This window comes from Sturnira hondurensis, unplaced genomic scaffold (assembly GCF_014824575.4).
Source record: "Sturnira hondurensis isolate 20B ecotype Veracruz unplaced genomic scaffold, ASM1482457v3 Scaffold0001304, whole genome shotgun sequence".
Lineage (NCBI taxonomy): Eukaryota > Metazoa > Chordata > Mammalia > Chiroptera > Phyllostomidae > Sturnira > Sturnira hondurensis.
Window position 1 is genome coordinate 3,306,950 of NW_028073935.1, and position 13,600 is coordinate 3,320,549.

General features: G+C 37.2%; 1 protein-coding gene and 1 non-coding gene across 9 annotated transcripts in view; one reads left to right on the forward strand and one right to left on the reverse strand.

The window, feature by feature from the left end:
• Positions 1–13,600, reverse strand: part of WDR33 (WD repeat domain 33) — a 103,423-nt gene that overhangs the window by 41,002 nt on the left and 48,821 nt on the right. The window contains exon 8 of one of the 8 annotated variants that reach the window (XM_037070036.1): positions 5,861–5,884. The exons of the other annotated variants lie outside the window; for them this stretch is intronic. Coding sequence (XP_036925931.1) covers positions 5,874–5,884 — 11 coding nt within the window. The 3' untranslated portion in view covers positions 5,861–5,873. Of the gene's footprint in view, positions 1–5,860; positions 5,885–13,600 lie in introns of those variants that run through there. 8 annotated transcript variants of the gene reach the window in all.
• On the forward strand, positions 2,838–2,981 carry LOC118974263 (small Cajal body-specific RNA 14). Its single transcript, XR_005063839.1, has one exon.

A 13,600-nucleotide genomic window follows, 5' to 3' on the forward strand; every position in this document is an offset into this window, starting at 1 on the left:
CCAGATGTATAAAAACCCCTGAAGCACTAAAAACTAATTTATAGACACTAAATTTAGTGGAATAAACCCTTTGGTCCCCCAGAAGGATTAATGCAAAAAAACTTAATTGTGGTATTTCTTAAAATGAACGTGTTCATATTTTACCCATTATTTCTTTTTTTTAAGATTGTATTTATTTATCTTTAGAGGGGAAGGGAAGGAGAGAGGGAGAGAAATATCAATGTATGGTTGCCTCTCATGGGTTCCCTGCTGGGAACCGGCCCACAATCCAGGCACGTGCCCTGACTGGGAATCGAACCTCGATCGTGTGGTTTGCAGGCCCGCGCTCAATCCCGAGCTACACCAGCCAGGACTTTACCCATTATTTCTAATCAGCTAAAAAGTGGCATGTGTGATATGCTTCCCACCTGCCCTATTTTATAAACAGGAAGCAACTGTTTTATAAAAACAATGGTCAGTATTGCTGTAACGTGTTCCAGTGGCACTCCAGATAGACTACTAAATGCTGACCTCCCCAGCTGGTCCCTACATAGGATTTAAATGCCTTTAAGGAATAAAAGAAAAAACAAACAAACAAACAAACAAAACAGGCCAGCCCCTGATCTCTGAGATTTAACTTGACACTCACAGCTAAGTCTCATTATGACAAACTGATCAGACATTTACAGCTAAAGTTTTATATTTTGTTCTCCTGTTGGACAATCTCACTAAACACATCACATTGTCATTCTGAGACCATGCAGAACGCAAAGACAAAGTCACCACTACACAGCTCACCAAACACAGCTTTTATGCTAAATTAGTGAACATCTTCACATCTTCACTTCCTTGAACCTTCCACCATATTACCCCAATCCCAAATCACACGATAGTCTTTATAACACCCTCTTTCTGAGAAACACCATGGTTGCATATGACCTATGTAGTTTCCTGAAATAAGTAATAAATGGAAATTGTTCAATTACAAGTGTGTTGCTGGTGGTCTTTGACAAGGGCACTCACACCTGTGAATACAAGTTGTAGAATAAAAAAAGACTAAATGTTTTTTTTATATTTTTTATTTATTTATCTTTAGAGGGGAAGGGAAAGAGAGGAGAGAAATATCAATGTATGGCTGCCTCTCGTGAGTCCCCTGCTGGGAACTGGTCTGCAACCCAGGCATGTGCCCTGACTGGGAATCAAACCGCGATCGTGTGGTTTGCAGGCCCGCGCTCAATCCACTGAGCTACACCAGCTAGGGCAAGCCTAAATGTTTTAGGATTACAAAATGACTCCAATACTACACAGTTTCTTAATACACATTTCACAAGTCATGGAGAGGCATCTTTGGATGACTTTGGTATAAGATTTCCTCCATTTTTTGTTTAAGGTCAAGACCTTGGTGAAACATATTGAAAAGTTCAGGTAAAGCAAAAAGCATCCCTGACAATCACAGTGAAACTTCTTAAGGCATAAAAGAAGTCTATCTAGCCAAGCTCATTAGTAGACTAAGGAGGAGGTCAATGGTCATTTCAACTAGAGGTGTGCTCAAGTGTCTGGGCTACACCGATGTTCCCAAGGATTTTAAAACAAAAAATTCAGGAAAATACCCAATAATAAAAAAATGGAAGTTATAAGGAAAAGGTAGAAAAGGCTGTGTTTTTTTTTAACAGTAGTGCTTATCATATCTATTGGAAAATGTGAACAGATTAGCTGTAAGAACAAAATGAAGTGAAATTTTCATCTGTACTCTTTGAAAGATTTTTTATGTGCAAAGTCTCCCATTTTAGAGCTGAATGTTGTTTTTGTAAGTACTAATCACATCAAGACATAGGTAAAAAAACAAAAACCAAGAATGCCAATTATTTAGACACAAGATTCTAAAACACAAACCTAGTATAAAGAATAAAATGACCACTTTTTGTCGAAAAATTTTTTAAAGCTAATTTGTTCATAATATGTTTAACACAAAAGTTCAAAACTAGAAGTCTTGAAAAACCTGAGGGAAATAATCAAAAAGTCTCTCTCTGCCCCAAATAAAAGGCAGAAATACCTTCTTTATTATCAACTATAAAATTAGCTTTAGCCCTGGGCTGTGTGGCTCAGTAGACTCAGTGCCGGCCTTCAAACCAAAGGGTTGCCAGTTCAATATCCAGTCAGGGCATATGCCTGGGTTGTGGGACAGGTCCCCAGTGTGGGGGGCAAGAGAGGCAACCACATATTGACGTTTCTCTCCATTTCTCCCTCCTTTCCCCTCTCTCTAAAAAGAAAATTTTAAAAGATTATTAAAACAATAAAATAAAATCAGCTTTAAAAAACACTTTGAAAAAAATCACCCATTACCTACCTTCCAAATAAAACTGGAAGATTTTAATGTAAAGGGGCTGTCACATAGGGTAAGTAAATGCCAGTTTCCCAAGTGCATATTATGCCCTTCAAGGCTCTGAGAGAGTTAAGTTTGAAACTTTAGTCTGAGATCCCCAATATGAAGGTCATTAACTTCAAAAGCACATCATTTTCTAAGAACCTATATATGCACAAATCTGGCTTAGACACAAAACATTTTCACCACCAGTAAGGACCCTCTATGTTTGCAGCACAGAAAGTGTTGCATGTTACAATATGATTTCCCTTGTTAGACAGGCATTACCACTATTATTCATACATCATGAAAACTGGTCATTCAACAAGCAGAAGTAACAATGATTTAAGCTCATCTTCTGAGGCCATCATGCACCAAAACCATGACTTCAGTATGGCAATGAGAACCAGTTTTCTAAAAAACGTTTACAAACTTACTTAGCCCTGACCAGTGTGGCTCATTTGGTTGGGCATCATCCTCAAAACGAAAGGTCTCCGTGACTGTTCCTGGTATTGACTGCATTGGTTAGGTGGACAGAGCAACCTTAGGCAGTCACACACATCAAAGCATATGCTCTGTCGGTTCCTGCCGACAGAGTCTGTATAGTTATCAGATTTTCTATGCCATGGCTCCATACATGTTAAAAAATAAAAAAAATAATAAAATAAAATAAAATTTATTTTTAAAATAATGAAAGGTCATGCCTGTTTGTTGCCCTGACCAGTTAAATTCCCAGTCAAGGAACATGCCTGGTTTGTAGGTTCAGTCCCTGGTCAGGATAGCTATAAGAGGCAACCAATGAATGTGTATCTCCCTCCCTTTCTCCCTTCCTTCTCCTCTCTAAAAATAAATAAATAAAATCTTTTAAAAAATATTCAAAGATAATATATATTATACCAAGCAATGTCTGTGTAACTTACAGTATAAAAAAGAAGCTTGTGGTCACTCTAAGTCTATACAATGAACGAGATATTAACATATTTTACGGGAAGGAGGGCTGAACATTCATGTATCACATTTTATAGGTTTATTTCCTTTCACCTGATTTTGTATTACATTATCAAAAGTAATCCAATAAGAAGGCTGGCCTTTCCGGTAATTCCAAACTCCTCCTACAGAGGAGGGAGAAGTTCATTTGTTCCTCTAATTTGTGACTAAACTTCTTCTCTGTAGGAGGAGTTTGGAAATTTTTTAAGAAATCCAGATTTATTGCCTAGGACTGAAACTTCCTCCAGTATCCTGAGTCTTTCAAATACCTATCATCACATGGGCTTTACTCCCTAGTATCATCCAGTTCCTAAATCAGAACTGTGTCATCTTATTTCTTCACTGTGGGAAGACAAGTGCTGTCTCTGTTTTTGTTCTGAAAGTCCAAAATTTAAAGAAAAAGACTACAGTGAAAACAGTTAATTCAAAAGTGTTATTTTACAGTATTTAGTGATTTCCCTGCTAGAATCTAATAAACTAAATAAAACACCTAAAACTCTTAAAGTTTTTTAATAAACATCTTATTTTTTTCAATATATTTTGATGCCATTACAGTGGCCCTATTTCCCCCCTTCATTCCCCTCCACCCTACACACCCACTCCCCCACCATTCCCCCCCCGCTTTAGTTTATGTCCATGTGTCGCAAGTTCTTTAGATTCTATTATTTCCCATACTATTCTTGCCCCCCCCATCTATTTTCTACCTACCATCTATGCTACTTATTCTCTGTACCTTCTCTCCCCTTCTCCTCCCACTCCCCTGTTGCTAACCCTCCATGTGATCTCCATTTCTATGGTTCCGCTCCCATTCTAGCTGTCCTCTTACTTTGCTTTTGTTTTAGGTGTGGTTGTTAATAACTGTGAGTTTGCTGTCCTTTCACTGTTCATATTTTTATCTTCTTTCTTAGATAAGCCCCTTTAACATTTCATATAATAAGGGCTTGCTGATGATGAACTCCTTGAGCTTGACCTTATCTGAGCTTCCATTCTAAACGAAAGCTTTGCTGGATAGAGTAATCTTGGATGTAGGTCTTTGGATTTCATGTAACAATGATTTAAGCTCATCTTCTCAGGCCATCATGCACCAAAACCATGACTTCAGTATGGCAATGAGAACCAGTTTTTTAAAAAATGTTTACAAAGTTACTTAGCAAGAGTTGGAATACTTCTTTCCAGCCTCTTTTTGCCTGCAAGGTTTCTTTTGAGAAATCAGCTGATAGTCTGGTGGGAACTCCTATGTAGGTAACTTTTTCCTTTCCTCTTGCTGCTTTTAAGATTCTCTCGTCTTTGCTCTTGGGTAATATAATTACGATGTGCCTTGGTGTGTACCTCCTTCGGTCCAACTTCTTTGGGAACCTCTGAGCTTCCCAGACTTCCTGAAAGTCTATTGCCTTTGCCAGATTAGGGAAATTCTCCATTATTTTTTCAAATGTAAGTTTTAAATTTCTTGCTCTTCCTCTTCTCCTTCTGGTACCCCTACGATTTGGATGTTGGAATGTTTAAAGATGTCTTGGAGGTTCCTAAGCCTCTCTGCACTTTTTTGAATTCTCGTTTCTTCATTCTTTTCTGTTTGGTCATTTTTTCCTTCCTTCTGGTCCACTCCTTGATTTGAGTCCCAGTTTCCTTCCCATCACTATTAGTTTCCTGGGCATTTCCCTTAATTTCACTTAGTTTAGCCTTCATTTGTTCCTCTAATTTGTGACTCAAATCAACCAGTTCTGTGAGCATCCTGATCACCAGTATTTTGAACTGTGCATAATAGGTTGGCTATCTCTTGGTTGCTTAGAAGTACTGGCTCTGGGGTTTTGAGCTGTACTTCTTGAGCCATAATGTTTTGGTCTGTTCAGGCCTGTTATGTATGAGGGACAGAGCCTTAGGTGTTCACCTAGGTGGGGCGACCCAGTTGCTGGGTTGTGACAGTTTGTGGGAGCGGGGTGAGAGAGGGGCAATGGCGTTTGTTCCACTCTCTCAGATTTTGGACCCCCCTGCTGCTTCCTGCAAGCAAACCGGAACCCCCTTGTGCTGGCTCCTGGGTGTGTGGGCTTGTGTACCCTCCAGGACCCTGTGGGACTCTCCAACAAACTGTCTGTGAGCCTGGGAACTTCTCCCAGCACCTTGACCCTGAAAGTTTTTCCAATTGATGCTTTTAGGCTTTAATTCCCGTCACTGGGGCCCTGGTTGCATGGTCTATCTCACTGCTCGCTCTTTCACCTGTTTTATCTGTGAATGTGTGACCGCGGTCAGCCAGCCGCTTTACACCCTGACTGGGTCTTCCCGTTGCCACCCCACACCTGGGATCTGCCAACCACCACCTGCATGCCTGGGTCGGTCTGGCCACTTTTTCCTGCACAACCCCGCTCAGCCAGCCACTGACTATGCCCCCCTTACCAGTCTGGCTGAATGGTTCCTTGTTGTTAGACTTCCATACAGTTCAATTTTCTGTGTTTTTGTTGCATTTTTGTTACTAAAACTTTGTTGTCTTTAAACTTGGTTGTGCGAAGAGGCACAGTGTTTCCACCTATGCCTCCATCTTGGCCAGAAGTCTCTAATAAACATCTTATTTTTTAAAAGATTTTATTTATTCATTTAGAGAGAGAGGGGAAAGGAGGGAAAAAAAAGAAAGAGAGAAACATCGATGTGTGAGATATACATCAATCAGCCTGCAACCCAGGCACGTGCTCTGACCAGGAATCAAATCAGCAACATTTAGGTTCACAGGCCAGCACTCAATCCACTGAGCCACAGCAGCCAGGGCAAATATCTTATTTTTACCCCCCAAAATCTTGATAATTTACATTTGCATGGCACACTGAAACATTAAATCTGTAAAACTAAAAATGTCCTCAAAATTCAGATTGATGATATATTTGAAAAAGATGTAAATGGAACAGCTTACATAAATTTCTGAAAACTAAATTAAATGATCTGATGTGACTATTACAAAAAATGTAAAATATTAGTAACACCAAACTTTTGAAGTATTTAACATTCAGGGCCTACAAAAAGAACCTTAGAAGTGGTCATTTTAGTATATAACCTCAAGAAAGAAGCAGGATTTAAGTTCAGAAATCACTGAATTTACAGTGCTGATTAATTCCTAACATATTCCTGAATATCAGCCTGTTTACTCTTAGAATCATATCAGTAGGGGGGCCATATCTATTACATTCCTAGGTAAGGATTTAGCTCTCATCCTGCAATAAACTCCACCAAAGACCTTGGGGACAGAACAGTTTATACTCAGCCAGTCTGCTGTCACCTGGCTAGTTTCATGAGATAGGAACAGAAGGTTTTCACAAGGCTCGAACAGATATTAGATGTCTGTATTAAATCTTGTGTTGCAACAAAAAATATATAAAATACACTTTTCCCAAGACTCCTGACAGTTGGTCACATTACTAATCAAAGACGGCAAACAGAAATGACAGTATACCAGAGCTGTCACTAACTCATCCAACTTTATCACTAAATGAGGCAGAAATTAATTTTTATAATTAAATCTGGTCAATAGGAAAAACGTATTCTTCCCCTTGAGAAAAATAAATGCTGTCCTGATGCAAGAGCCTGGATACCAATGGTCAGTCTGCAGCAGTGTAATAAACTATGAATCCTGTTGATTTTCAGTGCAATTGACATTTTTGTTCATCGTGGTACTGGGCCAAATGACAAAACATGTTTCAAGAAATGAAATAACTAGGAAACTGTTGGAAATGCTGTTTAAGGTATAGGACCATGTCTTAGAAATTTATATCAACAGCCCTGGCTGGTGTGGCTCAGTGGATTGAGCACAGGCCTGCGAACCAGAAGATCGCGGTTCGATTCCCCATCAGGGCACATGCCTGGGTTGCAGGCCAGTTCTCAGCAAGGGCCAGTTCCCAGCAGGGGACACACCAAAAGCAACCATACATTGATATTTCTCTCCTTCTCTCCTTCCCTTCCCTTCTAAAGATAAATAAATAAATAAATAAATTTTTAAAAAAAGAAATTTGTATCAACAAAAGAAACAAGCCCAGTACCTTGAATACAGTGTGCAATCAATGATTATTTGATTCAGGTAAAAATTAAACTAGAAATAGAAAAAAATACAATAAAGATTAAATCAAAAGAAAAAATAGAATCTTTAAATGATTCCATGTAAGATCTTAAAAAGGCCAATTATAAGTGCTAAATATTTTAGATGTAAAAACATGAGAAAGCAATGACAACTTTGTTTAAACTGGTGGTCATATTTATGGACTACCTGTAAATAAAAACCTGTACTACTATAGTAAGTAATGACAATGGCTGAAATGAAGAGAGTAAATGGAGAGAGTAAAATATACTTCTAAAATAACCATTTTCATCTTAAGTAGGCAGAGGTATGGAAGCAGCTCTGAAATTACCTTTGCAAATGACGTAACACTGAATGCTCTCTAAGGCACCAGTTCAGTGCTTCTCATGTATTAGTCCATTTCACTCTCACAACTCAGTAAAGTTAGGACTAATTATTAATCCTAATTATTAATTGCCACTCTACAGATGAGAGCATAGACACAGTAACAGGACTTGCTTCGATGTCACAGGGCCGCTAAGGGCTAAAACTGTGACTAAAATTCACATTCCAGAACCTGTAATTATAATATATACGATACTATCTCTTGATATACTGACTTGTTGTGTTACTTTTAGTAGCGGGAAACCAGTTAATAAAGCTAGTCAGAAAAAAAAGAAAACATTTTCCCAAAGAACCCAGTGACAAATCAAAAAACGGAAATTAAGACAGCCCCACTACAGAAGAGAAAAATCACAGAAACCATAAAATGGCAAAATAAATTTGGAGAACAGTATTACTCTCCTCCAAGTTTATTTTCTAAGGAAATTTAGTGAAAATACCTTTGAAAGTTTAACCTACCAAATAAAGGCTTAGGTGGAAAAAAGCATGAAGAAATCTTTTGAGTGTTGAAAACATTCTATATCTTGATCTGGAAGGTAGTTACAACAATGTGTAAATATGTAAAAAATGACCTCACACTGTACACTTGAGATTTGTACATTTCATATATATGAATGTATATATAATTTAAAGTATGAATAAATATTTTAAAATATTTAGGTGGTTTTAAGGCTACTTCAAGTAACAGTAATAAATTATATAATGTCTCAAAAAAATTCTGGAGCAGAGTTGGCAATATTTCCTCCTGGGACATACCCTATCTACTTAACCCTTTGTATCCAACGTGTCACCTACTTTTAGACTTTTGAGTCTTCCTTAAAGCATGAAGTTTTTTTTAAAAAAGCATGAAATCAAACCATTCCTCTGGAAAGGGAATGTCCTCTAGTCTCCCTAACAGCTGGCAGGCTAACTATGACACAACTTCAGCAAAGCAAGCCTAACAGTGCTAATCTTTCTACAAAAACAAACTTCCATAGTTAAATCCAAGTATGAAGTCCTACATCCTCCCCACCCCTAGATACATTCAATCTGATTCTACTTTCATACAAAGTCTTTTAATATTTGTAAATGACTCTTAAGTCTCTGTTATCCAAACTGAGTATTAAACTTCCCTTTACTCTTCTAGTGATTTCCAGACCCTTTCCCATCCTAATCATCAATAATTAAATGCCACCATGAAGTTTAACATCGCAGTATCTTCTTGAATCCTGACAACTGAAGAACTTGTAGTTTGAATCACCTGTAAATCTGCAAGACAAGCCATCTTTAGATTAACTTTTTTAATTAAATGGGACTGAGACCAAGAAAAGATCTGAATACTTGCCTCACAGGTAACAAACATCTAATGAAAACTTACTTTGGAAATGACCTTTCACTCATGCAGCTATGATCCTCTACCCTGATCCACAGATTAGTCCAAAAGAATGCCTATGGTTTGTCTACAATAGCTTGACCCCATCCACTAATTCTATAAAAATAGGGTTGCTTTATGCTAAAGTTGCTTTAGCACTGGTTCTCAAATGGAAGCCATAATGTCATTTAATGAGCACTTGTAAAGATTTTTCTTCTCAGAGCCTCTGTGTGTGTGCGTGCGTGCATGCACGCAACCACGCACACTGTCGCCCTTCAAAAAAAGTTTTATGTGCAGCAGTCATTATCAATGAAATTCACTTCAGAAAAGTGGAGGCTAATTAATATTTATTAGAAAAAGCAGTCACTAGGCTTCACAGGACCACAAACTATTACTCAGTCTTTTGATGACTCCTGGTATCACAAATTACTTTTATTTAATGCTACATAAAAATTTTCTGTTGGAGATTAAACTCTGGTATGGAGTTTCTAGAACTCACCTTTGCACTCCTTGGTTCTGCATTCATGTTGATTTCCCTTAGTATTTCCTAACTGTTTTAATGTGGTGGAACACTTATAATTGTCATCTTTGACAAAACAAACCTGGAAACTGAATAGGGGCTCCCACAACCTGTGACAGGCAAAGGAAGATGGTGATGTTAGGTGTAGAGAATGCTCAAGATTCAACATTGGAATAATTTAAAAAGAAAAAAAATATGTACATAGCCTGAAAAAAGCAACAACTCAGACACTTTTTTTTTAAGCTATGTATCTTACAATGGATCTCTACATAACATCAGTACTTTTGCCAGCAGAACTACAGACAAGGGGCATGTACCAGTTGGGGGGGGGGGCGCATGTGGTGGCTCTAACAAAGCTGGACACTGGGCTGTAGAGAAGACCTTACCTACCCCTTGCTCAAAGACACCACAGCCCTTCTTCCTGGTGTTCCTTAAGACCAAACACAATATGTAAAAACATTAGCAAGTTAACGCAGATATAATTCACTGTGCTAATCCAAATAACTAGCTATTCTAAAACCATGTAAAAGACCAAGTTCTCTCAAAGAGAATTTTATTAAAATATATTCAAGGGGGAAAAAACACAAAGAGACCTCAACGGAATGGCCTTGAGAGACTTAACAGTGCATTTTGTAAAAATTAAGACTATGTTATGAAACAATCTGTAAAAAAGAGTAAGTGACCCAGAAACTATCACTTCTTCTTTTAAACAGAAATTCTTATTCTGGTCTCTTTAAACTAAAGTGATCAGTAGTACTACACATACTAGTCAGAAATTCCTGAAATATGATTTAAATCAAACAACGGTTTTCTGGTATTCATAACAAGGTGAGTAGAAGAAGTAGTGAATGAAAAAAAGAGCATCTGTTGTAGTACTTAACCACTGACAAATAACTATTTTTTATGACACCATATTCTAATCATATACTTTTATTAAAGGACACACCTACTAACAAGTCAAAAGCTTATTATATATTTAGCTAATGTTATCAACTCTTTCCAAATCTCTGAATTTTAACTGTAAAAACTATCACAAATCACAAGAATTAAATAAAAATTATATTTAAAAAAAAAAGAAAAAAAAACTATGACAAATCTAATTAGCTAGGAAGCCCTACAATATAGCAGGGTAGCTAAATGATTTAAGTCTCATCACTCAAAGTCAACTGAAGCAGAAAATTATAGCATATTTAATAAACACAAAGATTCAAAGGTTCTGTCTGAAAGCTGGCTGCCCACATTATGAATCATAGTAATTTGTTACTGACAAAAAACTGGAATGTTTACATACAGGAGTGGCTGGGAATCCCTCTCAACTCAGAACACTGAATATGATGGCAGCAATATGCAGCACTGCCATTCCAAGAAAGCCACAGATCTCTTTTCAACAAGTTTTTGCCATATTATGTGCAATGTTTAAAACAAGATAGAAATCTTCAAGATAGAAATATCAAGATAGAAGTAACAAAGCCAAATATAAAAATCTAAAATAATTTCTGTAAAAGTTTGAATGTAAATGAATAGGACCTTACTATACTAATTTCTTTAAGTAGTGTGCTTTAGAAATAAATGTTGAGCCCTGGCTGGTGTAGCTCAGTGGATTGAGCGCAGGCCTGAGAACCAGATGATCGCTGTTCGATTCCCAGTCAGGGCACATGCCTGGGTTGCAGGCCGGTTCCCTGCAGGCCAACTCCCAGCAGGGGACGCACGAAAGGCAACCATACAATGATGTTTCTCTCCCTCTCCTTCCCCTCTAAAGATAAATAAATAAATAAAATCTTTAAAAAAAAGAAGTAAATGTTAATACTTTTCCCCTTTCATATTATACTCAGATAATTATTTACATAGGAAAACCTACAATGATCCAGTCTTTTAAGAAAGCAGAGAGATAAGAGCCTTAAATAAATTCTTCCCCCAAATAAGCAAATCCAGATAGAGAAAACAGGTGTCCCCACGTAAAATGGATCCACATCGCTGGCTGGATAATTAAATGAGATATGCCTGAAGTGTTTTAATATTTAAAGCATACTATGTTACTGGAAGAAGTTACTCTGCTACAGGCTATTTTAAACGAAGATGGGTGCTTCTGTTTTTCATCTTGGAGAGAAAGGACAGGATTCTGTGAGCACAGGCCTGCAAAGCACACACCTGGGTTATGGGCCAGGATCCCAGCTGGGGGTGCGTAAGAGGCAACCATACACTTACGTTTCCCTCCCTCTCCTCCTCCCTTCCCTTCTCCTCTGTCTAAAAAATGAATAAATAAAATCTTAAAATAAAAAACTAATGTCCTTTAAATCATAAACTACTTGGTTTGTCAGTTTTAACTGAAATTATTTCCAATAAAAAGTATTAGAGACTTTTGAAACACTCAGACTTTATACACGTCTTCTTCATACAGTTCAAAAACACACTGCTAAATCACAAAATCTTTGCAGAGGGGTTGATCTCATTTATTAAAAATCAGTCAAATGCAAACAGGAAGGAACATACAGGACTTTTCAAAAGTATTAATAATATTCTTTTTCTTAAGCTATGTGTACTCACAGATTCATTTCCTCTCCCTGAGTGCTGTATTTAAAAAGTGAAAACCGGTATCATCTCCTGAATAAGTCTCAGTATAACTCCTTATGTCCATGTTCTATTTATATAACCTAGTATGTACCTGATAACCCATTTGCAGTTTGAACTATTCATTGTGTTTAAATTTTTTGGTTAAAAAGAAGGGAAAATGAACCTGAGTATCTAAATGAGTTCCTTCTACCCACACCCCTCTCCTTCTAAAAAACAACAACAACAAAAATCCTCTACAATTCTGTCATCACAGCTCAGGAAAACATTATTGCTGATATTACTTTTAAAACATAAAAGAGGCAGGCAGTTAAACATAGTATGAACTCTAGAACCAAACAACCTAGGTTCAAATATGACCTTGGGTAGGTTTACTTAACTTTTCCTACCTTGGTTACTCATTTGTAAACTGTGGATGAAAGTCTTTGTCTCATAGGGTTATTTGGAAAACTAAATGAAATACTTAGAACAGGGCTGATACATACTAATTGTAATGTGTCAGCTATTATTGTTAAAATCAGGAAGGTAAAACAAAATTCAAGCATGAGGAACTTGCAGCCTGAATTCCTTTAAAGAATATTATGCTTCTCACTAAAATTGACTTCTCACTGATTCCATATTTTCAACCCTTCTCATTCACATTTTAGCTGGTCATTAAGTGACCTGCTTCTAACTCTACACTAACAAACTATACGTCTAACACTATCATGATTCTTCTCCCATACTATCCAACATCTTGAACTTGTGAAAATATTACTTTCCCTACTGAACTTTAAAAAGCATGACGGGGCTTATAACTTCTTTTAAAAATACAAAAATATACCTACGGTAGTGTGTATAGTATATGCTAACTAAATTAATCAATTTTAATGGGTTTATTTCACTAAGAGTCAAATATATAAACATCAGTAATCTAGAAGCTTATATATTCCTGCTGCTTAAATGTTATTTTAATCCGAATCTATAAACTGAGTGCTGTAATTCATACTAAAAAAGGATAAATGTGTATATATGATGCTGACTTGCATATGGGTGGACATATTCATGGTACTTCTCAGTGTTACACTATATTCAATTTTGTAAGTGCCTGTGTTTTTCCAGCATATGGACCAATCTTGACCTTTTGAATAGCAAGTCTTCTGACAACAGACTTATGCTCATTATAACCTTCAAAAATATTGATTACTCTTTCTTATGGAATTTCTTCCTTTCCAGGAATCCTAAGAACAATCTCAGAAAGGACTGCACTGGGTAGCACAGTATCATGGCTTCTGCATACAGAGAGATTCTGCACATTTAAGGCTGAAGACTACATTAAGAAGACATGACAGCTGTCTTCAAATACCCTAAGGAGTGCCATGTGGAGCAGAGCACAGACTTAATTTTTCATGTTCCAGAGGC